At 47.8% G+C, this 25,433-nt stretch overlaps 1 protein-coding gene across 1 annotated transcript in view; it reads left to right on the forward strand.

The window, feature by feature from the left end:
• Window positions 1–25,433, forward strand: part of LOC111142702 (Cdk5 and Abl enzyme substrate 1) — a 116,556-nt gene that overhangs the window by 45,856 nt on the left and 45,267 nt on the right. Inside the window, exons 4-5 of the mRNA XM_022495991.1 lie at window positions 6,326–6,397; window positions 11,778–11,870. Of these exons, the coding sequence (XP_022351699.1) occupies window positions 6,326–6,397; window positions 11,778–11,870 (165 nt within the window). The remainder of the gene's footprint in view (window positions 1–6,325; window positions 6,398–11,777; window positions 11,871–25,433) is intronic.

The following is a 25,433-nucleotide window of genomic DNA, read 5'->3' on the forward strand; positions in this document are numbered from 1 at the left end:
CACCCTCCTTAGAGGAAACCCGTTTTAAGCAGCCTGCCTTATACCCAAGACTACTCAGCTGTCCCTTCCTGCCCTTCTGCTAGTTGAGTGTCTTTTGCCTCCCTCGACTTCCTGTTGCAGTGCGAGACTGGGAAGCTTTCTGAGGATGATGTTGGGGCTTCTGTTGACCAAACTGGGAACTCTACACTGAGTGGAGCGAGCCTGCTGATCATTGTGTATAGAAAAGCATTGAGAGAAAGATCAGATGCTTTCTGGGAAAAGTCCACGAAACCCACCTGCCTGATTGATGGAGTTCATTGTTTTATTCAGCCAGCATTAATTGAGTACCTACTGTTTGCTGAAACACGTTCTATCCCTAGGCCAGACAAGTAAGGAAGGAATGGCACCTCGCTTGAGTCAGCCCACTGTCTAGTGCGGTTCAGTTTTGTCTGGGGGTTAGAGATGGTCAGTGGGTGAAAGACATAGGTAAAAAGCAAATAAATTACAAGTGTGTGCATGTCTTATGACTAAATTAGTTATAGGTTATTTTTGTGGTGGTTGTGGGTTTTTTGGCCGGGGGGGGGTCATAATAACTGTCTGAGCAGATTGAAGCCATGACCTCAGCTCACCCATCACCTGTGTGACTGAGGTATCCATGAGGCCCTTGCTTCCTTCACACCTGTGAAGGCCTAACTGTGCCCTCCAGTGGCCCGTCTCATAGCCAGGAAGGGGGCTCTTACATGGGCAGGGCTGGAGCCACGGAGGAAATTGCCTTTTTGTGAGGATAGCGTTGGTTGGCCCAGATGGCCCATGCTCCTTCTTGCTCTCAAAGCTTGTGTTTTGCCCCCAGAGATTTTTAACAGAGCTCCAGGGGTCCCAATGGACAGCCAAGGGAGAGAGCAGTGATCCAAACTTACTTCGTGTTTGACACTGAGGCTAAGGCTAGGGGCCACCTTCTTCATCACTTGCTGGTCCTGTCAGAGTCCCATGCTGTTCCCTACGGTGCCCACTGTCTGCTATTTGCTTTTGAGCCAACCTGCTGCTTCACGTTCCCCCCCCTTAAGGGGATTGCCCTTGACCAGGTGACCCAGCTGGCCCCCAGGATGACCCTGCCTGGGCTCCCTGATCAGCAGGGACAGCAGTGAGCTCAGTTCAGCTCTGGCGAGGCTCTTCTGGCAGTTACCCTCCCGCCCCCATCAGCTCTCTCTCTCAGAGGCACTCTGCTTACAATGCTAAGAAGAGACAGCCCCTTTCCAGAAGGCCTGATGAAGATGTCCCAGGCACAGCTCCCACCTTGCCCCTCACTCTCCTCAGGTCCCCAGAATTGCTACCAACTGGGTTGACAACAATGGTGGCCAGGAGGCCTTTTGGGGTGGCCGGGCAGCTCCTCTACCTCCGTCAGTTTGTGCGGATAACCACTAATGGTTACTGTGCTGACACTTCTGCCTAAAAGACACTTTCCAAATACTGGCCCTGGGTCCTGCCTCTTCTGGCCCCCTGTTACCCCAGTCATGTGTTTTTCCATGTGATTTTCCCCCCTCTCTTCTCCCAGTGACCTTTCCTTAAGTTTTCAGTGTCAGTGGATTCAGTAAGCAGCTCTGAGTGTCAGGAGCACACAGTGAGTCACTCTGCAGTGAACCATTGCCCTAATGATAAGTGAATTAATTTGGTCCAGGTGGGGGTGTGTCCAGATAAGCAGTCTCCTCACGATTAGCACTTGCTTGTCTAGACAGAGTCAGCATTTGGAAGATGATGTTCTCAAATAAGTCTGGGGGCTTTAGGGAAACAGTGTGCACAGTTGAATATGAGCCACATTGGCCTCAAAAGTATTCAGGGACTGTGTGGAAAGGCCCCAGTCATAACCCTCAGACCGGGCAGGGAAACCTGACGACTCCATGGGAGGACCGGTCACTGCGTCTTCCCATTTGTTGATGTCGAAACGTAATGCTGGGGCTCTTACTTAATGTCTGCTTGCTTACTAAGAAGGCTATGCATTGTCAGTCATTTAAACGTGCCGAGATCTCTGCTTGTTACCTGTGCCCAGTGATGAGGACTTTGTGTCGTAGTGGACTCAGCTTATGAGGCCGATTGAAGGGTGGAAAGTTCCTGGTGAAGGTCGGCCCCCTGCCCTGAGCCTTCTCTTCCATTTCGGGCTTTCTGAGGATAGAAAGCAAGAGGAGAGGTTATTACATGCCTTGGAAGGATCTAACAGGTGGCAGGAGGCAGAGAGGAGCACCCCTGGGTTAACACCACAGGGTATGCCCTTGTGGCCGTGAACACAGGCTTATTTTATGTGGGAAGGGCAGGCATCACATCTTTATTTCCATGGTGCCTTTTGACTATAATGTTGTTTGCAAGCTCTGTATGTCTATCTCAGAGAATACATGTAGTTGGCCCTAGACAACGCGGGGGTTAGGAACACTGCCCCCCCCCCCTGTGTGCAGTGGAAAATCTGCGTGTAATTTTTTTTTTTTTTACTCCCCCACAACTATTAGTAGCCTACTTTTGAACAGAAGGAAGCCTTACCAATGACAAATAGTTGATGAACACATACTTTGTACATTATAGGTATTATATACTATATTCTTACAATAAAGGAATCTGAAGAAAAGAAAATGTTAAAACCATAAGGAAGGGAAAATACACTTGTAGTCCTGTTCTGTATTTATCAAAAATGTTTACATATAAATGTACCTGCTCAGCCAGTTCCATGGTGTTCAAAGGTCAAATGGATATTGTTTGGGTTCCATTCATGAAGAAGAGAAGCACAGTCACCGAATTTAAAGGAACCAGTGGGTATTTGGGGTTTGGGTTTTCTTCCCTTTAAGGGTACCAGACCTTAAATTCTTTTTTTTTTTTTCTTTTAAAGATTTTATTTATTTGACAGAGATCACAAGTAGGCAGAGAGAGAGAGAGAGGAGGAAGTGGGCTCCCCGCTGAGCAGAGAGCCCAATGCGGGGCTCGATCCCGGACCCTGGGATCATGACCTGAGCCGAAGGCAGAAGCTTTAACCCACTGAGCCACCCAGGCGCCCCCAGACCTTAAATTCGTGTGTGTGTGTGTGTGTGTGTGTGTGTGTGTGTGTGTGTATCTATACTTGTTCTACTCATGAAGAGACCATTAGATGTACTGGCCTTTTTTTTTTTTTTTTTTAAGAGATTTTTATTTATTTATGTGATGGAGAGAGTGAGAGAGACAGAAGGAGATAGCACAAGCAGGCAGAGCAGCAGGCAGAAGGAGAAGCAAGCTCCTGCTTGGGACTCGATCCCAGGACCCTGGGATCATGATTGGAGCTGAAGGCAGACATTCAATGGACTGAGCCACCCAAGTGTCCCAGGTGTACTGGCTTTTAGAAAACAAATCGGGGGCACCTGGCTGGCTCAGTCAGTAGAGCATGTGACTCTTGATCTCCGGGTTGTGAGTTCAAGCCCACCTTGGGCATACAGACTACTTTTTTCTTTTTTTAAGATTTAATTAATTAGTTAGTTAATAGCATAATAAAGAACACAGATGAGTAGGGAGATGAGTAGAGGGAGAGGCAGAAGCAGACTCTGAGCTGAACACTCAGCCAGATGTAAGGCTTAATCCCATAACCCCTAGTTCATGACCTGAGCCAAAATCAAGGGTTGGACACCCAACCCACTGAGCCACCCAACTGCCCCATAAGATTTTATTGTTAAGTAATCTCTATACCCAGCATGGGGCTTGAACTCACAACCCTGAGATCAAGAGTTGAGTGCTCTACTGACTGAGCCAGCCAGGCGCCCCTCAAATTTGGTTCTTTTCCAAATAAGCACCTCTTTTTCCTGGTGTAGGAAGATCTGGATACAGCTTTTTGATAGGGAAATTGTTAGATTATGTGCTTTTGTGAGTGGACCTCTTTGTCCAGGGTGAACAGCCTGGCCTGAATGTTGGATAAGAGCCTGTGGGGTCCCAGGCTACATGCCAGGGCCTCGTATGTTCACCATGGGATTCACCTGGCATTTGCAGCTGGAGTGCCAACCACACTGTTCTTAGAGGGGCTAGGAGGCAGCATCAGATGCTGGAGGAGGCCTGAGACCAGGGCATCAGCAAAGGTGGCACTCAGTTCTTCTTAGGGGGTGTAGGTGTCAAAAGGGCATGTGCCTCAGGTGGGCTCAGGCACAAGGCATTTTGGGGTGACTTTACCGCTGGCTGGGGTTGGGGGAGGGGCCCGAGCTAGGGCAGCCAAGCTGATCCCAGTCCTTCCAGCCAGGATGCGTGGGTGGGGGTGTGGTGTCAGGTCAGGGTGCAGCCTCAGTGCCGGGAGTGTTGTCAAAAATCCAGTAGCTAGGGGCACCTGGGTGGGTCAGTGGTTTAAAGCCTCTGCCTTCAGCTCAGGTCATGATCTCAGGGTCCTGGGATCGAGTCCCACATCGGACTCTCTGCTTGGCGGAGAGCCCGCTTCCTCCTCTATCTCTCTCTCTGCCTGCCTCTCTGCCTACTTGTGATCTCTCTCTGTGAAATAAATAAATAAAATTAAAAAAAAAATCCAGTAGCTATCGGTCATTTTTTGCCCTGTGCCAGGGAATCTGTCTCTCTGTTTCTTAGTTATTTCCTTTTCCTGTTTCATAGATGAGGAAATTGAGGCTCAAAGATTAAGGAGTTTTCTAGGACTCTAAAGCCTCTGAACCCCAGGACTGAATTTGTTTGACTCTGCATGCCTGGTGCTTGTGGAATTGCACTTGCCTCTGGATGGGGACTGTGGGGGCTCTGGTCCCAAGAGCTGTGATGGATGGCAGTGAGACTGACTGGGCATTTGTCCTGTCCCAGCCTGGGACTCCATACATGGAAGGGCTGTGCTTCAGCTGCTGGCCTGGTCAGTTCAAAGCCACAGCTGCAAGGGGCTGTCACAAGGATCCTGGTGTAGCCGAGTCCCTGGAGTTACAGGGCTGCTCAGGACAGTCCTACTTACTAATGAATTGGCCACCTATAAAATCAGTTCCCACCCACTTGGGCCCCCATGCACCCCTCTCAGGTAAGACCAGTGTCTCCCTACAGCCATTGCCTCAGGTCTGGCTGACTATTAGAAATCTGGGAATATTATGGAAATAGAAATTCAGTGGAAGTTAAGTGCAGAGTGACACTGTGGATCTTGCAAAAGGTCCAGTGTGTCATGAAGACACTAAAGATAATGTTCTAGAACTCTTGGTATTCCCACATTGGTAAATGAAGGTCTGAGAGAATACCAGTTTACCACTGAAGAACAAAGTAGAAGGGGTGTGATGACTCTTTTGGAAAGGAATTGATATAAAAGATTAGGAAAGGCACTTAGAAAATTGATGAAGCCCTTGAATCGTTTGCAGAAGTGACCTTTCTGATTGTCTTATTAAGAGTAAGACATAAAAGATTCCAGGGTAATGGTCAGAAAAAGTACACACTAAGAAGGAATACACATTTCATTTTGTTGTTGTTCTTTAGGACAGATTAGAACATGGTTATAAATGCATGTTTTTAACCTAATTTTATCAAATGTAATATAAAATAGGCTTATCCTTCTCATTATAGTCCCCTTTTTTCAAGATAAAAGCCCAATCAGATTTTTTTCCATCTACATCCTCGGCCAAACCATTTCCTGTGAAATAATGGTGTTTGTTCAAATGGACTGATTGTAAAGTTACTAGCCTCTGCACACCACCCTGATCCCTTTAAGATAGTCTCAGTTAACTAGAATCTGTTTGTTCTTTCATCTGGCAAAAGGAATTAGATTAAGGAGGTTTTGGCTGGTGGTTTGCAATTCTTTAGCAGCCCCAAAGAGTCCATGTTTTACCTAATCATGCCTGGGTGTCTAATCTTATGGTCCCCGAGAAACTTTCCCAAAGGAGTAATGTCTTCCATGTTGCTAGTTGCTTTTGAAATCATGGCCATCCAGAGACCATAACTTTTTTATTGCATCCTAATGATTTTGAGATTTTATTTAATATGGTTTTAAAATGTAATATTTATCAGTTAACTTGGTTCAGACCATGGGGTACTTGAATACTTAACAGTATTATCTAATGTTTTATAAAAACTGCACAGTTTCCAAGTTAAATAAGAGGGACCTTGTCTTTTTTGATAAAACTGCAGCATAAAAACATCACTTCCCTGATCAACATCAAGTGGCCCTATTAACCAGGGGGAATGCTCAAAATTCAGCAGGGTGAGATGGGCCTGGCATTCAGGGTGCAGGCTGGGAACATGACAGCCTCTTAAAGATAGCTTTTGTCTAGTCTTTTTTTCGTTTTTAAATGAACTTTAGTTTTTAGAACAGTTTTAGATTACAGAAATGCTGATCCATTTTACAATCCGGTTTTAACGTGTAGATTTTCTTCCCTCTTTCCTGCAGACGTCGCCTCATCTCTCAGAGATCATCCTTGGAGACCCTGGAAGATATTGAGGAGAATGCCCCTCTGCGGAGGTAAGTTTTTACTGTTGCATTTATGTGTATGTAAATGGCCCACAGTACAATATGACAGCCAAAGTTTGATTTTTTTTTTTTAAGCCTTTGATCAGCAGAATTAATCTTTTTAAATGGTGGCCTGATCCCCAGACTCATATTTTGGAAACACCAAGTCTGAGGACCACTAGAGCAGTATTAAATCTCAATTATGTATTGGGAAAGCCCAGTTTGTGTGCTGGATTGGGGTGCTGTTTCCTTTGCAATGGGAAAGCTGCTGCTTGATGAAGACGAGCCCATCATTGTCCCAGCTTTCTTAGGTGCAGTGACACAGTGATCACGATCCTGGATTTCATTAGCAGGTACCCACCACATGACTCCATCACCAGTTGCTGGGGAAACTCAGTGGGGATAGTCGTGAGGGCTTTCTTGGGCTGAAAGTGATTTCTCCATTGGGATTGGAAAGGTGCTTGCAAGGTGTTTGGGTGACAGCAGTTGCTGAACTGTGCTGTGCCTCTGGCAGCTTTCCTTGCTCTCATCCTGCACCTCCCCGCCCACCCCCATCTGTGCCTTGGTCTCCCCTGGCCCTTCTTGAGTGGAGGAGACTGTATTCACACAGCATAGCTCCTCAGTAGTCGTGGCGGCTCAGCGCGGTTGGTTACAGGGTGCTCCTCCGGCAGAAGGAACTGAGCCAGGATGGGACACGGATGCTTCACAGGGCATGCGCCGCGGCTTCACAGGGCATGCGCCTGGATTGCGCCGAGGGAGGCCCATGGAAGAACGTATGTTCCCATTGGCTAGACCAGCTTCCGGTATCCACGTCTGCACACCTTTTGCTTTGGTTCCTGGCCAGGGCTCGGGAGTGTGGGCTCTTTTTCTGAGCTTGAGAGAGCGCCGCTGTGGACCGAGGCTTCTCACCCTAGAGCCCGCTCCTTCCCAACCTGGGGCTTTTCTCCCACGTTAGTCCTGTCCACAGACTACCTGGCTAGAAGCTGGAACATCGGTGGCGGATCTGATCGAAAGTATTGGGTGATAGTGGAGTCTAGCTGCTGATTTCGCAAAGACAAAAGTCAGGGCCAGCCAGTCCGATTTCCACTTCCAAAGTCTTTCTGAAAACGTACGTAATCTCTGGGACCATTTTAGGGTGAATGGCGTGTGGCTGTGTGATTAATGTGGCTTGGGTGTGAGTGTTCTTCTATCCCTTACTATTAAATGTTGGGAGAAGGCTGTTTCCTTAGGTAGTCCTGTAAAAAGCTGCACAAAAAGTCCACTTAGGGAGCTGGCTCTGGTCCAGAGTAATCCTCGAAAGTGGAGGAAAAATATTCTCAGGTGGCTCTGAGCGGCTTTGGTATTGGAGCAGGTTAAGGTCACTCTTGCCACAAATGGGGAAATCAGTGAATAGGACTAAAAAGCGCCTGGTGTGTCCAGAGGCTGTGAGAAGCCTCAGTTAAAACAGTGTGGTAGCTGTGAGTCAGCGAAAACCAGGTAAAAATGAGTTACTCTGTCCTCAGGGATTCAGGTGGTTAAAGGGGGGTGGGGAGGAGTACCGTGCTTTGTGCCTGGTCACGTGCCGCGTGTTCACCTCTGTACCTTCCTTCCAGAGTCCACCCAGGCTGATCCTCTGTCCTCTACCCTTTAGTCGTCGGATACTACAAATGACCATAGTAAAAAGGGGTCATCTGCCTTAGCTATAACTTATCCAGCTCTTAGTTACAGAATACTTAATTTCCAACAAATATTTTGTAAATACAAAATTTAAAAAACAAATCTGAAACCAGGGGAACCTGGGCAGTTTGGGAAGGCTTTATTTTCCGTAATAGACTTTTTTTTTTTTTTTCCGAAGTTCTAATATTTACTTAGAAAGGATGAGCACTGGGTGCTGTACAGAATTGTTGAATGACTATATTGTACACCTGAAACTAATGTAATGCTGTGTGGAATTACAATAGGAATAAAAATAACAACTAACTTAGAAATGTACTTATTTCTCGGAAATAAAATTAGCATGGTATAGCAGAAGGGATATTCATTTGGGAGTCTGGGGTCCTGAATTCTTGGTTTGATTCTTCTACTAACTGGTTACATGGCCTTGGACGTTTTATTTAGCTTCTCTGGGTCCTCAATTTTCCCATCTGTAAAATGGGAGGGCAAATTGACTGTTCTCTGAGGTCCTTTCTAGCTCGCAGTCTTGTGAAATGAATGTACCAGTAAGAATACTGAAGTGTTTTGGGAACCGTGGGGGCGGAAGGCTATTAGCCCAACTTGCTTTTAAACTCAGCACATTGAACAAATGGCTGCAAGGCATCTATTAAAAACCTTTTGCATAATTAAGTGTACGGTGTAATCAGGGCTAACAAGAAGGAGCTAATCTTTCATTAAATTAGTTTTTAATTTAATTCTATCCTAATTTAATTTTGCATCATTTAAGATGTATGTTTTTAAATGGATACTGAAATTAATTCGTTCTTTGCTTAACCTGCCGCAAACTGAGGGCTCAGTCTTCCAGTTTCCTTGGCAATTGTTGCTAATGCCACAGTTCTCTTTTAAAACATTTCTTAGATTCCCTGGTGGTTTAGTTGAATGCTTTAAAAAAATGCAAGACAACACACAACTTGCTGGATGAGGGCCTAGACTAGTAGCATATGCCCTTATAATTGGGGGCTGATGCGTTCTTTTTGAAAGTCTCACTTTTCTCTTGCATATCACAGTTTGCTAGTAAGTTAGTGTCCTGCACCTGCCTAGAACTCTAAGAGTTAAGTGTTTCTAATGAGAGGCTTTGGACTTTGCACCTGCCTGGTGGTGACCTGGTACCCTTATTAAGGCCCAGGACATTGCTATGAGGTGTCCAGAAAAACCTTAGTTTGATGGTGGCAGATGTGCCAGCCATCTCCACCTGCCCCTGTTTTCCAGCCTATCTGGGTTGATGGGTATTGGCTACTGCACCATTTAGTGATTACTGGTGCCTCCTCCTTCCCCTGTGAGTGCCAACAACCACCTGTGGCCCTTTTGCCAACTTCCAGTTCTAGCAGGAGGCAGAGGAATTTTGTGCTTAAACCTGAAGGGTACCAGCTTCCGGCTGCTGGGGGCAGGAATACCTATCCTTTACCCTCACAGTCCGGCCCTTGGCCCACTGTCCTCAGTCTGGCTGGCTCAGGAAGCTCTGCTGTTTGGGAGGAAGCAGGGTAAGGGTGTGAGACATTGCTGGACACTTGGCCCTCTCCAGAAACCAGTGGAAGCATAGCCTTATGCTTTCAGAGATTGTCTTCTCTCCAGTGGCTACATGTCTCTAGAACCTTCTGCAGTGTGTAGTGTGTATGAGAGAGACATTTGGGGCCTGCAGACTCAAATGGTTATTTTGGAGGTAGAACTGAGGCAGTTCTGGGTCCTGGGTCTGCTTCCAGGGAGCTGCCCCAAGAAGGCAGACTGAGGCACCGTGCTGTTGAACCTCAGTTAAGACTAACTCTGAGTTTGGAAACTTGGAGTGGGAAGGGGGATTGATGGGTGCCATCTGTTCAAACCCCGCGTGGAGGCCACAGGAAACATCAACTAAATAAAGGTCTTTGAAAAAATCTAAAACCAAGAATTCAGGACCAGTGGTGATAGCTACAATTTTAAGAATAAAGGAAGCAAATAGTAACAAGATATGCATGCTTTCTAGTTAATGGTATGTTAATAATCACAACACTGAGATTTGTATACAAATATTTACTTGTTTGTACAGATGTATTTGAATGTGTCACTTGACAGTTTGTGAATCTCTTGTATATAACATTGCGTTTATTCCTCACAACAAGGCCAGGAGGGATCTGAAATATATTACTACTGATAGGGTGTCAGAGTTGGTGAGTTTGGGGCTGGAGGCAGCGAGGACCATGGTTTCTGCTGAAGTATCTTACAGGCCCACATGGATGGTGTGCATGGACCATGGACCCTGCCCTGATGTGGTGGACATGACTTAAAGGGGGGGCTTTCCCTTCTCTAGACCCAAGGACTAGGAAACCCCCATTTTCCCCCGATGAAAGCTACCAAGTATCTGATACCATGTCCTTGCTTTAGCCTGCACTCATTCACTTCAACATGTTGTTGTTTTTTCCAAGTTAAGTGGGGGAAAAAATCATTCTCTGCGCTCTCAGGGAATGGCTTCTAGGAAGACTGGGTCTTTACTAGAGGGTGAATGAGGGGGCTTGGGGAAACATACACCTGACGTCTAGGCCAGGGACAGCACCCAGTTTCCCTTGGAGTTGCTGTGCAGGTCTGTGACCCTCCCTGTTGTCCACACCTGTACCCCAGCATGCCCCCACGGCCCACCAGCCCTCAGCTGTACCTCCTTGTTGGGTCATCTTGTCAGTCTTACCTGAAGCCTCAGAGTTCAGACCTGACCAGCCATCAGTGGTGGCCCCAGCCCAGAGCTCAGCGTAGCTTTGGGAAGCCAGGCACTACTGCTCCAAAACTCACTCTTTGAAGCCTAAGGTCCCAAGTACCCACGCCCCATGGCAGGAGCCAGCCCTTGGGGCCAATGGTCAGACAGGTTTAAGTAGACAAAAAAAAAATGGGTAGCAGAAACCCAGAGACGTCGCAGCTCCCTTTCTGAAGACAGGATCAAACTTTAGACTTATTTGTTGATTTTTTTTTCTTGCCCTTTTTCTTGTTGTTACAGTTGTATAACTTTAGAGTTTGCCAGGTAACTTTGAAAAATACACAAACAAGATCTGTGTAGCCTGTGGTGTGTTCTGTTAGTCCTGTAGTGCAAGCAGTGTCATATATTCCAGGAAAAAAGTAACTTTGAATCCAGGTCATTTTGTTCAACAAATATTCATTTAAAAATGAATCTTGAGGAAAAAAAAGAAAGAAAACAGCCGCCCTTTCAAAGTAAAGCCATGACTTCCAGGCGTAGTCAATTAAGCAAGTTAAGTTGCAACAGCCGTCCAGGTGGTTCAGGCCAGAGTCCTGCTATGGAAGAAAAATGATTTGGCATTGCTCTTAAACTAAATTTTCCAGTGTTTTTCTTCCCCCTGTAAATTCTTTAAATTTACAGTTTTCTGTTCCCGTTACCAGTGTTGATACAGGAGGATTCTTTTTAAGATGACAAGAAAGAATAATGGCTTTAGAATCCGTGTAGGTTATGTTATTGTAACTGAGGACAATAGTTTTCATTAGTTGGCTTTCCAGAGACCCATATAAATGATTATCAGGATTATCAAGGAAGTTGTCTTTCGATGGTTTTTTTTTATTTTTTATTTTTTTATTTTTTTAAAGCTTCCTCGCTTCTAGCCGTATTGTCCTCATTATCCTCGGGGTGATTCAAACCATTTGTCTGGTCTTCCTTCCTGTCTTTGTGTGGAGATGTCTCAGCTGTCCTGCAGGCAACTGATCGTGTTTTTGAAATGACTTTATTTTTCAGATGTCGAACTCTCTCAGGTTCGCCCAGACCAAAGAACTTTAAGAAGATTCATTTTATCAAGAACATGCGGCAGCACGATACCAGGAATGGCAGGTACCACGCTAGTGAGAGCTACCCTGTCAGCCTCCCTGTAGTAGAAGGTGTTCAGCGACGATGGGTGGGGGGACTGTTGGCCTGGCCAGAGAATCCCATGCTGTTCACACAAACAGGACCTCATAGAACCATCCCAAACAGACTGTTTTCCACCCCACTCCCACTAGAAACATCTAGAGAAGACTACAGAAAATAATGCTCCCTGATAGTGACCAAAGGCTCAGTGAGATTCTCTAATGGACTATCTATCTAATTGCACTCAAATACATTTTTATTAGAAAACCTAACAGAAAAAGTTACTTTTTGTTTTTTGGTTTTTTTCTTTTTCTGCTTTGTTGGGTTTTCTTTTTTTTCACTAGGGCTGTATGCTCTGGTCAGTAAATATCCCACCAGGTCTGTGCCTGAACTTGGTTTTGGTGCTGGCTCTGAGGGCTCTATAGGAGAGCAGAATGACAGATTTGCCAGCAGGTTCTTTTTGGGTGCCGATTCGGATTCCTGGGCTACTGAGATCTGGAGCACGTGTCTCTCCAGTTCTTCATTGCTCTTTTGGAAAGTGCTATTAAATGAAAGTGACTGTGATGGAAATTTGTATAACCTTGATATTAAAACTCCTGGCAACAAATAGGTCGGATTCTTGTCACGATAAGTCTACTCACAGCAGCCTGACGGCAGCATGGAAACAGAGCTACAAGATCTCAGGGTCCCTGACACTCTGTACCCTTTAGGCTCCTCCCCCATTAACCTATGACCTTTAGGCTCCTCCCCATTGACCTGTGACCTGCCGAGTATTCCCTGTGAATGGGAAAGTTAGAGACACCACCCTAGAGCAGAGGTCCTGCCACAAGGACCATTTTGTTTTAGTGCCTCTGGATTTACAGAAAACCACATAGCCCCCACTAATAATCTCTGAGCCATATCAAATGAAAGTTGCTAAAAAGTCTTGAGTTAGACGCATGGACCAAGGCCCAGCGTACCTGTCTGTAATTTGGTATAAAATAGCACTATACAACCCAAAAGATACCACCAATGATTATAGAGTTTAAAGATTTGTTTTCTTGGAAGTTAATACCTATTTTTTTAAGCCGACTGAAATAGGGAACATAATTTTCCAGCTTTTCAGTGGTTTCAGAATAGCAGAACTGAGTTCCCTCATCAACTAGGGTTTGTGTAGTCGGTGTATATTCCTATTTTAAATACAGAGTTTTTAATTAAAATTACCCAGCTGTCATCTGTTAAAGAGAATACTCTGAATTTCTCTCCCTCAATCTCTCTCTCACGGTTATTGTGCCTTATTCCCTGAACCATCCTGTTTTATTTTTCTTTTGAGGCTCTTACCGAACTGAAACCTCACTCATGCCATTTTTAGTATAATTAATCATTGTTTATTTACATTTGTGTTCTTGTCATAATCTCTTTAACCATAAAATAAATGTAGATAGCCTTTAATTCCCAAATAAAATCAAGACAGAACCAAAGGAGTGGGCCAGATGAGTAGGCTTGCCCACCTCTGGGGGTGCTGATGCTATGGAAGGGTGCAGAGGCAGCTAAGCTCCTGGCCTGCTGCGGTAGCGAAAGGATGTAGCGAGGAAGATATTTGGGCCGATGGGCTTGCGGGCGGGCCTACAGGACAGAGCTGGCCTTCCTGGCACACCCTTGACCCAGGAACAGCATAAACAGTCCAGAAAGCATGCAGTTGCTAGCAGTTTTGCTGGGGAATTTTCAGAGGAAGCCAGGAAGGATTATTAGCTTATCTGAAGATCTGAGAACTGGAATTTAGGGCAGGAAAGCAAGCTAAGAGCTGCTGTGGGACCCATAGGCTATGGGCTGGGCCACAGTTGGTTTTATCTGCCCAGGTGAGAGCAGCTTCTCCTGTGCCAGAGGACAATAAAAGGGCTGGAGGTGCTCTCCTCTCTTGTCTGCGTTATTGGCAAGGCTGGATTGTCCTTAGATGAAAGAAACAACCTGAGGGGATCCCAGGAAGATAATATGGTTTCTGAGATAACAGAAGGAAATTGTGGTCAAGAGCTAATGAATGGGAGGATGTGACCCAGCCTTTTGAGAAAGGGAAGGAGAATTGCCCCCACCACGGCTCGGAAGCAGCCATGAGATTGTCCCGACAGAGGGACCTGTGGGTGAGCTCTAGTCCAGTGGTGGTGGGGAGCAGGGATCCCGGTCGTGCTCTCCGAGGGGAGGGGCAGGTGCATGGGCGGGGGTCTAGGATTCTGCCAGCTTGGGTGTACTGAGGCACCTGTGTGGCACAAAACCAGAGGGCACATTGTTGCAGTGAGGATTGAACTCAGGTTTGCCTGCTAGGGTTGGAACAGATTGAGGCTTTACAGTTAAGGCCGGCGGTGTTCATTAGAGAGCTTGAAGATCTGGACTGCAAATGGAATGGCCTGAGTTGTGGTATCCTGCCTCTTGTACTTGGGGAAAGAGACCGAGAAGGGGCCCTTCAGAGTCCCGAGGCCCAGTCCCACAGTGGTTCCCACTCAAGCCTGTGCCAGCTCCCAAGTGTCCTCATGATGATCTCCGACTAGCACACACCAGACTCTCAAGACTGCAGGCCGGACCTGGGGCCCACTTGCTACTCAGTATGGAGACTGCTCCGTCCCCAGGCCTGCTGACTCTGTGACAGAACCACCACCATGGAGGGGAACTGGGGCTCCAGGCTCAGCAAGGACTAGTGCCGCTGACACCAGGGGAAGGAAGCATCTGTTCTGGGATTCATTGCCAACCTGTGAGTATGAAAAACAGCTTAAAACAGGAAGGAGAAAAATCATAAAAACTAAGGACCAAATATGATAAAAGACAACACTTGCATCAAACTCAGGTGGACATAATGATCAATGTCAGGGTAGCTGCTTAGAAACAAACATTGGGGTCTTGGCCAGCTTCATGTTCTCCCACTTCTCTGTGACATTAGAGGAATCTCAACAACATCTGAAGTAGAGGTGAGCACCTTCAGTAAAAGCTGTGGTTCTGATGGAGGATGGACTCTTCTTGAAGGAAAATCTGTCATCACCTTCTTCAAAATCAGTGAATTCTGTGTAGCTGGCCTTGGGGACCTGCTAGAAGGCTTCGTGTGGGAGTAAAGTGCAGAGCACCAAGCTCAGCGTGTTTCGGGGTCATGTTGCTGACCCTTGAGCCAGGTGGGGCTGAAGGCTGCGGCTGGACACAGGTTAGAGACCCAGTGATGGAAGCTTCGGCTCTGCTATTGGAACCAGATGGTATATCATGAGTTCTTGACCAGTTCCACGTTGTGCTTCATCTCCTCGCGGTCAGGGGACATGGTGAGGGGAGCCGCCGTGCTTCGGTTCCACTATTGTTATAACACAAACACAGGTTAGTGATGGGGAGGTTGTGTTGGACTTGATGGGTGTGAAAGGAAGTAGTGCTTGGCTGGGTTTTAGGAAGACTGGTCCCAGAACGTTCAGACTATGAAGGGGATTCTTGCGGCTACAATCCTATGGCCAAAAGGGATTATAAAATACGTGGATCATACTGTGATGATGGGTAACATTTATTAAGTGCTTACTGGGTACCAGGCTCTAAGTACTTTATATGCTTTGTTTCATTAACTCAGTGGGTATTTGTTGAGTGAGTAGAGAGATCTTCTAAGTGACTTCCAGTCTTCAGAACTATGTATCTTGAGGAATGGAAAGAATTTAGAACAACCTTGAGAGGAAGGTATTGCTGTTATTGTGTTAAGTAGAATGATGCCAGTCAGAGATGTCCACGTCATATCCCTGGCGCCTGTGAACATGTGGTTACATGGCAGGGGGAGTTGAGGTCGCTGATCCTGGGTTATCTAGGTTTGCCCAGGTAATCACTGGGGTTCTTAAAGGTAGAAGAGGGAGGCAGCAGAGTCCGTGTCAGAGTGATAGGATGTGAGAAAGACGCACTCGCCATTGTTGGCCTTGAAGATGGAGAAAGGGGCCTTGAGCAAAGGACTGTGGCGGAAGCTGCAAGAGGCAAGAAAACAGATTCTTTCTTTGAGCCCTCAGGGGATCTGGCTCTAACCCCTCGATGTTAGCCCTACAAGACCCATTTCAGAGTTCTGACCACCAGAGTTATAAGATAATGACTCTTGTTCTAAGCTAATGACTGTGGTGATTTGTTACCGCAGCCATAGTAAACGAAAACACTCAACATCCCAGTTTGTAAAGGAGGAAGCTGGAGCATATGAATGGAAAGCGAGGGGTAGAATCCAGATCCAGGCATCAGATTGCAAAGCTCGTTCTCGTAATCAAAGGGAGAGGTGGGAGGTAAAAATCTAAATATTATAAGACAATACGTCCTGGTGGATTTTGAGAAAACTATTGAATTCTGCTTTTAAAAATTTATTCACTAAAGGCCCCAGACTAGTAGGTAAGCTTGGAAGAATAGTTTGAGGAGCCCTAAAGTCCTGAGTGAAGTCAGAATTGAGGAAAAGAAAGAACGACTGGCAGCCTTGTATGTGGCTGGTGGGAATGTAAAATGGTGCAGCCGCTATGGAAAACAGTTTGGCAGTTCCTAAAAAAGTTAAACATAAAATTATCCTATAACCCAACAATCCCACCACCAGGTGTATACGGAAAAACATCGAAAAAAGGAGTTCAAATCATAGTTGTGTGCCAGTGTTCATAGTAGCACCATTTACAACAGCCAGAAGGTAGAAACAAACCGAGTGTCCATCAGCAGGTGACTGCAGATAAACAAAATACGGGCTGTCCCTGCGAAGAAATAATACTCAGCCATAATCAAGGATCAAAGTGCTGCTAACACGCCTGATAAAGTAGGTATGAACCCTGAAAACATCATGCTGACCAAAATAGGCCAGACGCAGAAGTTCACAGAGTGTATGATTCCATTTATACAGAGTATCTGGAAGAGGTAAATCTAGAGAGACACTCGCAGATCAGCAGTTGCCAGGGACTGGGTGAAGGGGGATGGAGTCTCTGTGTGGGGTTATGGAAGAGTTCTGGAAGCAGTGGCGGTGAAGGCACGGCCTTGCGCATGTACTTATTAACGGCCAGTCGTACACCTATGGATGGTTGATCTATTTTCTGTTCTATATGTATTTTGCCACAATCAAATAAAATGCCAGCGATAGCCCTGGGGCTTTTCAAACCACATTCAGAAGAGGGAAGGGAGAGATGGTTAACTTCTTGGGGTTGATGGTATAAAGACAGAGCGGAAGTCAGCCGCTGGCCTCGTTTTCGCTGCTCTACCTGGCAGAACTGTGAAATGTCGACTCTAAAACCAGGCATCGGGCTGGGCACACCACTGGCGCTCAGTAAATAGATACCACTTATTGTGGAATAAGTGAACAGAGAGGCCTTATATTTTGAAGTGAGTGCCAGTCCTCGGGGCCTAGATCCCAGGGAACAGAAAGAATTTAGAAACAACAAATGACCTTTAAAATATCACCGAGAATAAAAGAAGTTCTAAGTCAACTGCCAGGCAGATGTTGCCTAAAAAAATAAAAAAGAGACCAAGGTGGTAGCCGCGGGTGAGCCCTAACCATCACGAGCGAGCAGGCAGGCCTCAGGCGGATTGCTGGCAGAGCTGGGAGGACTGGGAAACAGATGGTTCGTGTGCTTTCCGAACGAGTGGAGGTTGATAGCCGTCAACATGACCTCACTAAGGAGCCACGTTAGGTTAACTTCAGTTCTGCACTGATGGGATAACTAGGTTAGTAAATTAGTGGACTGCCATAGACGTGACATTCCTCGATCTCTACAACATGTTACACTGTTCCTCGTTATCACTCAGGCCAGCAATCGCTAGGGGATTGTGAAGCCAGAGCCCCTGCACGCAGTGACTGCTGTCTGCCTAAAGGGGACCCCGAGGGGCCTGGCACACCATCTTCCCTGGAGCATGTTGCATGCTCCTCAGAGCCAAGGCCAGCAAGCCTCACTACGCGCCGTACAGGAGGCCAGAGGCAGGAAGAGGAGGGGGACCGTGATGGATGACCTCCTGCACCACAGCTCCCCAGCGGCTGGAGATGCTAGACCCAGCTCAGGGTGGTTCAGTCAGCAGGGATAACTGTCATGGAGGTTGGTGATGGTTTTCAGTACAGGGTAAAGACTCTTCAGAAGTGAAACGTGTCTTGGAATCTGGATGGACACTGTTTTCCAGAAAGCCTAGCAGCGTGTTGTAACCACAGAGTGAGCTTATTTACCTTGTCCTAACGGAGGGAAACGTATCACTCTCGCACCCAGCCAGGGTCAGTCCCATCTGCCCTGTTGGAGTCAGCATGAGCGTCCTGTTTTAGAACACTGGATTTGTGCTGGCATGGCCTCATTGCAGTGGCCTGGGGTTCTCCAGGCCTCTTTCTCACAGAAGGATGGATGACACAGAGTGAATGGGAACAGCCAGAGTCCGTTTTGTTGAACTGCCTGTATATGAACTGTCATTTCTGGGGAAAGAGACATGCGTCCAGGCAGAAGGTGCCTGATAGAGTAGTTCCTTAACTATGTGGAATGCAGAGTGGTCCCTTTGGGGGCCCTGGCACCTGCCCTGTGCTGGGCATTTGTAATGATGGGATATTTATATAAATAAAGCAAACAAAGATCCTGCTTCAAGGACTCCCAGGCTAGCTGGGGAGGTGGGCTGGGGGTGGGGGAGGCCCTACTGATGGGGAGACTTTTTTTTATTTAAGTAGGCTCCACACCCACCACGGAGCCCATTGTGGGGTTTGAACTCATGATCCTGAGATCATGACCTGAGCTGAGATCAAGAGTCAGTTACTTAACAGGCTGAGCCACCCAGGCACCCCAGTGGGGAAACTTTCAAGCATAGGTCTGAAGGAGGTGAGGGAGCCAGCTCTGAGCTGTCCCAGCAGGGAAGGGCATTCAGGGTAGGTGGAACAGCAGCAGTAGAGTCACTAATGGTGAAACGTGGCTGAGGGGTGTGCCTGCAGAACTGTGGGATAGCTGGCATGGAAGGAATAGAGAGGAGAGAGGAGAAGTCTTGGAGGATGCATTGTGATGATGTCTGTTTTTATTGTGAGCCCGATGAGAGCCATGGAGGGTGCCCAGCAGAGGACCAGCATGGTCCGCTTGCACTTGAACAGGAGTACTCCGGCTAACCAAAAATCAAGGGCAGGCATTGCAGGACTTTTTTGGTATCCTTATCCTTACAGAAAATTAGTGGATATGTATATTGTGTATTGTCTTTTAAAAGTGGGTTTATTTTTTAAACAAACCTTTAAAAATGACTTGAAGTCTTCAAACTATTACAAATGTATGAGCAAACCCTCTGTCGTGGAGGAGAGATGACCAGTGATCCCGTGCCAGAGCATCTGGAACAAGGTGCCCCTGAGCATCCCATGAGGAGGGGAGTTGGCAGGTGGGGGCTGCGGGCCACTTGGTTGTTAGAGAAAAGCCAGGCACGGTTCGCTCTAATCTGCATCTTTACCGAGAGCCCCTCTGTCTGCTGGGGAAGAGAGGTTCAGCAGAAGTGAAGACAAACCTCGGTCCTTGGGGATGCGATATGCCCTTACAGATGACCAGCCTTGGCAGGCCAGCAAGTGCTGGTGGAAAGCGGGTTGCAGGCCGGGTAGTATGGGGCCATCAGAGCAGACGGTGGAGCTTCTGAGCATGAAGACTGAAGACACGCAGGTGGCCTGTGACCTTTCAGGGCATTTCTATCTAGTAACCATCATGGTCCTTTTCTTTTGGTGCTTCCAGTTCTGGAGCATCGAACGTTTGTCCTTGAGAATGATAGGAGGCAAGAGCCTCCATTTCAAGTGGGTGACACCTTTCCTCAGGCGTGTGGCATCATTCAGCGCTCTGCCGAAGTCCTCTGGTTTTCAGGCATCTGCATGGCACACAGGCGATGGCTGCCAAGTCCGCTGGAAGCGCCCGCCCCCGGCTCCGCTTTGAGAGTCATTTCACTCTGAACAGGCAGAGAGGTGTTCTTTGCAGTGACTGACTAGGCTGTCTCATCCTTTGGGAGGAATTTTCAAAGAGGTTTAAAAAGGCTTTGAGGTGCGGGTGGACACAAAGAAGTGAGCTCTGGAGTGTTGGCTCTTTAAAGTGCCGACTCAGCAGGAAGGAAGAGGTATAAAAGATTTTAGCTCCCCTTTATCTGGTTTCCAAAGTCAGATGGGGAAAGTATGGTAACCGAAGTCAAGTTGTAGCCTTTCCTTTTTATACTAAAAATTTTGGAGGGAAGGCAGGGGACGGGTAATAACTAAATTGAGACCTTGCCTGTGATCTCATCAGTCCCAATCTGTCAGCTTAGTTTAGTTTGAAAAAATGAGTTGGAGGAAATGGCACATCTCAAATAAATAAATAAATAGAGCTGCTAGCTAATTTCTGGACCGACCTTCTCAGAAGAAAAAAAAATGTTATTGCCTTGTCTCTTCTGAAATAAATGTACCTGATTTGATAGATGTCAGGCATCTTCTGCGAGGCTCTGTGCAACATCTACCCCTCCCAAGCATGCTTTTCCCATCGAGGAACTTTTCCTTGTTAAAAGACCAGGATCCCCATCCCCCAGTAGCACGGGCTGGCTGGGAAGCATCTTATTTGTATCCATCTATGTCTGTAACCAGGCGTCAGCGAAACCTCAGGCCTAGGGGGCTATGAGTGGACAGACTGAAGAAGCCTTCAGCCATCCCCAGGCCTCACTCAGACTCCCAGCCCCAAATGGCCCCCAGAATGCCCTCCGTGCTGACCCAGCGGCTTTCCTTCGAACCTTCCCTAGTGCTGTGAACAGCAGGAGGAAGGGAGCAGCTGGGCACGTCGACTGTCCACTGGGGATGCTGGTGCCTCGGAGCCAACACCCTCAGGCCAGGTTTTATCGCTCTTGCCTTTTTAAGAAGCGTGGAGGTTATCCGGGGACTCTGCACGTAGCTGTAGAGAGAAATGATTTTCAGTGCTTCAGGTGTACAGACGTATTCGAAGTATGCAAGCACTGGTTGCTGCTTTTCAACCAGTTTGATATACAGGAAATAAAATGAGTCACAGAGGTAGGGCTTGGGAGTTAGAACCTTCTCTTGGTGGTTCTGCTTCAGTTCTCTGTGTGGTGAGAGGGCCTAGGAGCCTGGGGGAGACCAGGTCGTGGTCCCATCAGTGGAATACAGCAGTCAGAGGAGAAAACCATCATGCACGTGGCTTGGGGCCAGTGGGCCAGGGCTCAGGACACGGTGACCAGTCCTGGCCTGGGGTGCACGAGAGCAGGTAGCGGAGAGCTCCATGGCTCAAGGTGAGACTTCTGACCTCATGCTCAGCTTGTTTTCCTCCTCCTTCCCTGCTTTTGGCTGGTTTGTGTACCCCTGCCCCCCAGATTCTTTTGCTGAGTCCCAAGCCCAGTACTTCAGAATGAGTTCTTTGGCTACAGAGTCATTGCAGATGACTAATTAGTTGAGATTGTACTGAAGCCGGGCAGGCCCCTAATCTAATCTGCTGGGTGTCCTTGTTCAAAGGGGGAAGTTCAGGGCGCCTGGGTGGCTCAGTGGGTTAAAGCCTCTGCCCTCGGCTCGGGTCATGATCCCAGGGTCCTGGGATCGAGCCCCGCATTGGGCTCTCTGCTCCGCAGGGAGCCTGCTTCCTCCTCTCTCTCTGCCTGCCTCTCTGCCTACTTGTGATCTCTTTGTCTGTCAAATAAATAAAATCTTTTTTAAAAAGGGGGGTGGTTTGCACAGATCTGCACGCAGGGAGAACGCCACGTGGCCAAAGGCTGGTGTTAGGTTGACACCTGACAAGGCGCTACTGGAAGCTGGAAGGGAGGCCTGGAGCAGACCTTCCTTAGCGCCTTCATCAGAGGGAGAGTGGCCTGTGGACACTGTGGGCTTGGACTTGGGCTCCCGGACCAAGAGATGAGCAGTTCCTGTGTGTCAGCCATGTGCAGGTGGTCACTTGTCATGGCAGCCAGCCCTCGAAGACCTCCTTCCTTTCTTGCTCACACGACTGCCAGGAGCTCCAATTTCTGTCCCGTCTTGGGGAGCTTGTCTGGCCACAGTTTTGGTCCCTGTCACTGTCACCATCACCATCTTAACCACTCCCGGGCTCCCTGAGCCCCAGGACTCCCTCCGTCCGCAGCTTAGGAGGCCTTTCAGGAGTGCGCCTGTGGCCCTCCCAGCTCTGCTGCTCTTCTGCTGCTGAGACACCGTCCAGCTCTGCACGATTACTGACGGGTAGTGTGTGCTTAGGAGGGGAGTTTCGTGACCTATGGAAAAGCTCTCTGCAGAAACCACGTGTGTTGCTTAAACACTGTGCTTCACCTTCAGGCCTATCAGTGGTCATCCATTCACATTTTTTTGATGCCAAGCCTCTTCTTTGCATCTGGGCCTGCTGATCAGACTCTGTCTCTGGCATCAAAACCACCTGTCATTGTTCCCACCTATTGCTGCCATGTCCTGACTGGGCTTCTTTATTTATTTATTGTTTAAGATTTCACTTATTTTTAAATTTTTTAAAAAGATTTTTATTTTACGTATTTTTAAAAGATTTTATTTTTAAGTGATCTCTGTACTCCCAACATGGGGCTTGAATTCATGACCCTGAGGTCAAGAGTCCTGTGTTCTTCTGACTGAGCCAGCCAAGAGCCCCAAGATTTTTTTTTTTTTTTTTTCAAGTAATCTTGACACCCAACGTGGGGCTCGAACTCATCATCCTGAGATAAAGAGTCACATTCTCTACTGACTGAGCCAGCCAGGCGTCCTCAGATTGGACGTTTTTAAAGTGACTCAAGAATTCATGTGCAGAATTCTATTGGATTTTCAATGTTTTCCTCATATTCGAAAGTTGTCTTTCTAGCATCCCCCCCCCTTTTTAGTGACTTATTTAAATACTTTCTATTTAAATACTTTCTAAGCATTTGGTGTTTTTTGTAGCATTGCTCCCTTCACATTTTTTTCCCTTCACATTTCACTGGTTCTGTGCAGTCATTATCGAACAAGAATGAGCAACAAGTGTAACTGGCTGCTCATACCCCTCTACCTGGGGAGGTACATAACTGTAACTGAAACAGGTTGGGGAGGTACATAACTAACCCCTAGTAAGTGCACAGCTCAGTGTGTCTATTCTAGAGAACAGCCTCTAAGACTGAGCTGTGAGCAAGACAGTTGGTCAAAGTGACTCACAGAGGGATGTGGAGACCCTGGTGGGTCAGGCATGTGAGGCCAGCAGTTTTCTGCCATACTCCGCTCCTCCAGTAGGCCTTCTGCTCTTTCTCCTCTCAGCCTTGACTCATGCAGTCCCTCCGCGGGTGTATTTCCTTGCTCCTTATCTATCCCTCAGGGCTTGACTTAGGTGTCACTTCCTCCAGGAAGCCCACCTTGCCTCCCTCAGGCCAGGTTAGCTGTCCCTTGGATAGCAACTTCTTTCCCAATCAGGCCACTCCCACCACCATGAGTTTTGTGAGGGTGGAGCTCCCATCTTTGTCATCCGTCCCCAGTGTCTGGCATAGAGTAAGTGCTAGGAAAGTGTTTGTGGGAGGGAGGGAGGAGAGGCAGATCGCACACAGCTGTTTCTCAGGTCCTCCACCACTCCCTACGCTGTAGGGTAAGCTGTGCCCCCGTAAGCCGGTGCTGAAGGCCTGTGCTGTGGTGGTAGTGCTGTCGGCAGTCATGGGATGGCTGTGAGGATGAAAGTGGTGTGAGCACTCAGGATTAGTAGACAAACAGCCACTGATGATCAGACCACCATCTTGTATTTGTGGGCTCTTTAGCCTAGACCTTCCGGTACTTTCTACCATCTAACTCAGGCCAGCTCTGTGGCCCCCAGTTGCCCTTACTCTGACTGCCTGAGAGCCTGCCACATCTGCCATGGTCATGTTTCCCTTCATCCTGGGCTCTGTGTTCTCTGTTCTCAGCCGTTGGAATTCCACTCCTCCACTAGGGCCCAGCCCAGATTGCAAGCACCTGCCACTGGCCTCAGCCCTGCCTCTTGCTCAGGCTTCTGGTCCCTCTTCTCCACAGTCTCTTTTCTTCTTCCCACTCCCAGAATTGGGAGATTGTCTTCATCCCACTCCAGGATGCAAAGGACAGAGCTCCCTGTGAAGAGCGGCCTTGGAATGGCCACAGGTTGTCTGGCCTTGCCCTCCTCCCCACTATAGCACATGCAGGAGTGAGTGTTCCTAAGGAGGAAGAGCATCCCCCACCCCCACGGCTAATAAGAGTTTAAATAGAGGAAACAAGAACATCTTGATTTTGTTTTAATTTTCACTCATCTGCTATGTAATTGCCAGCCCTTCAGAAAGTGAGGGAGGGGGGTGTCGAGACACCACCCCCCCACCCCCACTTGTAACAAAGTACTGTGGGATGAGGAAGCAGTTGGGGGAGGGATGGGGGCTGGGAAGAGAAAGCGTCTGGCAGGCTCTGGTCCTGAGATTTCATAATACTTGTTTGTTTTCTGGCGTCAGTCTCAACAGCTTTACTTTCTGCATGCACCCGTCCCCGTTCATGAGTGCACGGCTGACCTGCCGAGCGGGAGGCATGCGGCGCTGTGCAGCCATGGGAACAAAGTGACGGACGCCGGGCGGATGCACTGTCCAGGGCTGCCCTACAAATTGTTACGGAAGAGGGGGCCAAAAACCGCACAAGTGCGCGCTCTTGCAGCTCCAGAGGCCGAAAGTCAGCAGTCAAGGTGGCAGCGGGGCCTTGTGCCTCCTGAGGGCTCTAGAAAGGGATCATCTGTCACCTAATCCAGCTTCTGGGGGCGGCTGGCAGTCCCTGGTGGCTTGGGCTCTATGCCATGCCAGTCCAGTGCACCCCTCCATTGTCACACGGCTTTTCCTCTGTGTGTATCTGGGTGTCTGCAAATGTCTGTCTTTATGAAATCCAGCCACTGGGTCGAGGCCCACCCTGATTCAGCATGAACGCATCCCAACATGATTGCATCTGTGAAGACCATGTTGCTGGCCACATTTGCAGGTGCCACGGACTTCATGCCTTTTTGGGGGGACACAATTCAACCCATGACACCAGCATTTGAAAGTGTGTTTTTCTTTTCTTCCTGGTCATGTAGGGAATGGATTACAGAATTGGGAAATGCAGTGTACATGTGCGCCCAATGCCTAACGTAGACTCCTGGGTCAGGGACACCCCTGGGCTGTGTTCGTGCTCACCCACCGTTGTTGCAAATGTGATTTTCTTTGCTCTAACTTCAGATGTTGGTAGCTTGTTTTTATGTCCTTAAGATCGTATTTCTGCTCTCATGGAATATTCCACCTGGGAGAGATTGAACTTTCTCACAGCTAACAGAGATGCCCCAGGGCTCTGGAAATAGAACAGAAAGCCAGTTTTCAGCAATTGAGGGAACACTTGAGGGTCCAAAATGGCATGAGATCTTGCCTGGCTCTGGGCTAAGGGGTTGAAAGTGGATTTAATGATGGGTCTGTGATACTCTGTCAACCATGGGGCCCTTGAGCATCTCCGGGCTATTTGGAACACTCCAATATCTCACAGGCAGTGTGTGCCTTTGGAAGCTTTGTGGCCTGAAGCCCTCGCTGCCGCATACCAGAAACACTTTTCTAAGCAAGGAGCCGAAGCCACGTGAAGGAGAAACACGGTGCTCTTCATGCTTCCTGGAGAGGTTTGGAAAACATTGTGTATCTTGAAGCAGTTCTGCC

The sequence above is a fragment of the Enhydra lutris genome, unplaced genomic scaffold (assembly GCF_002288905.1).
Source record: "Enhydra lutris kenyoni isolate GAN:26980312 unplaced genomic scaffold, ASM228890v2 scaffoldscaffold8, whole genome shotgun sequence".
Taxonomy (NCBI): Eukaryota; Metazoa; Chordata; class Mammalia; order Carnivora; family Mustelidae; genus Enhydra; species Enhydra lutris.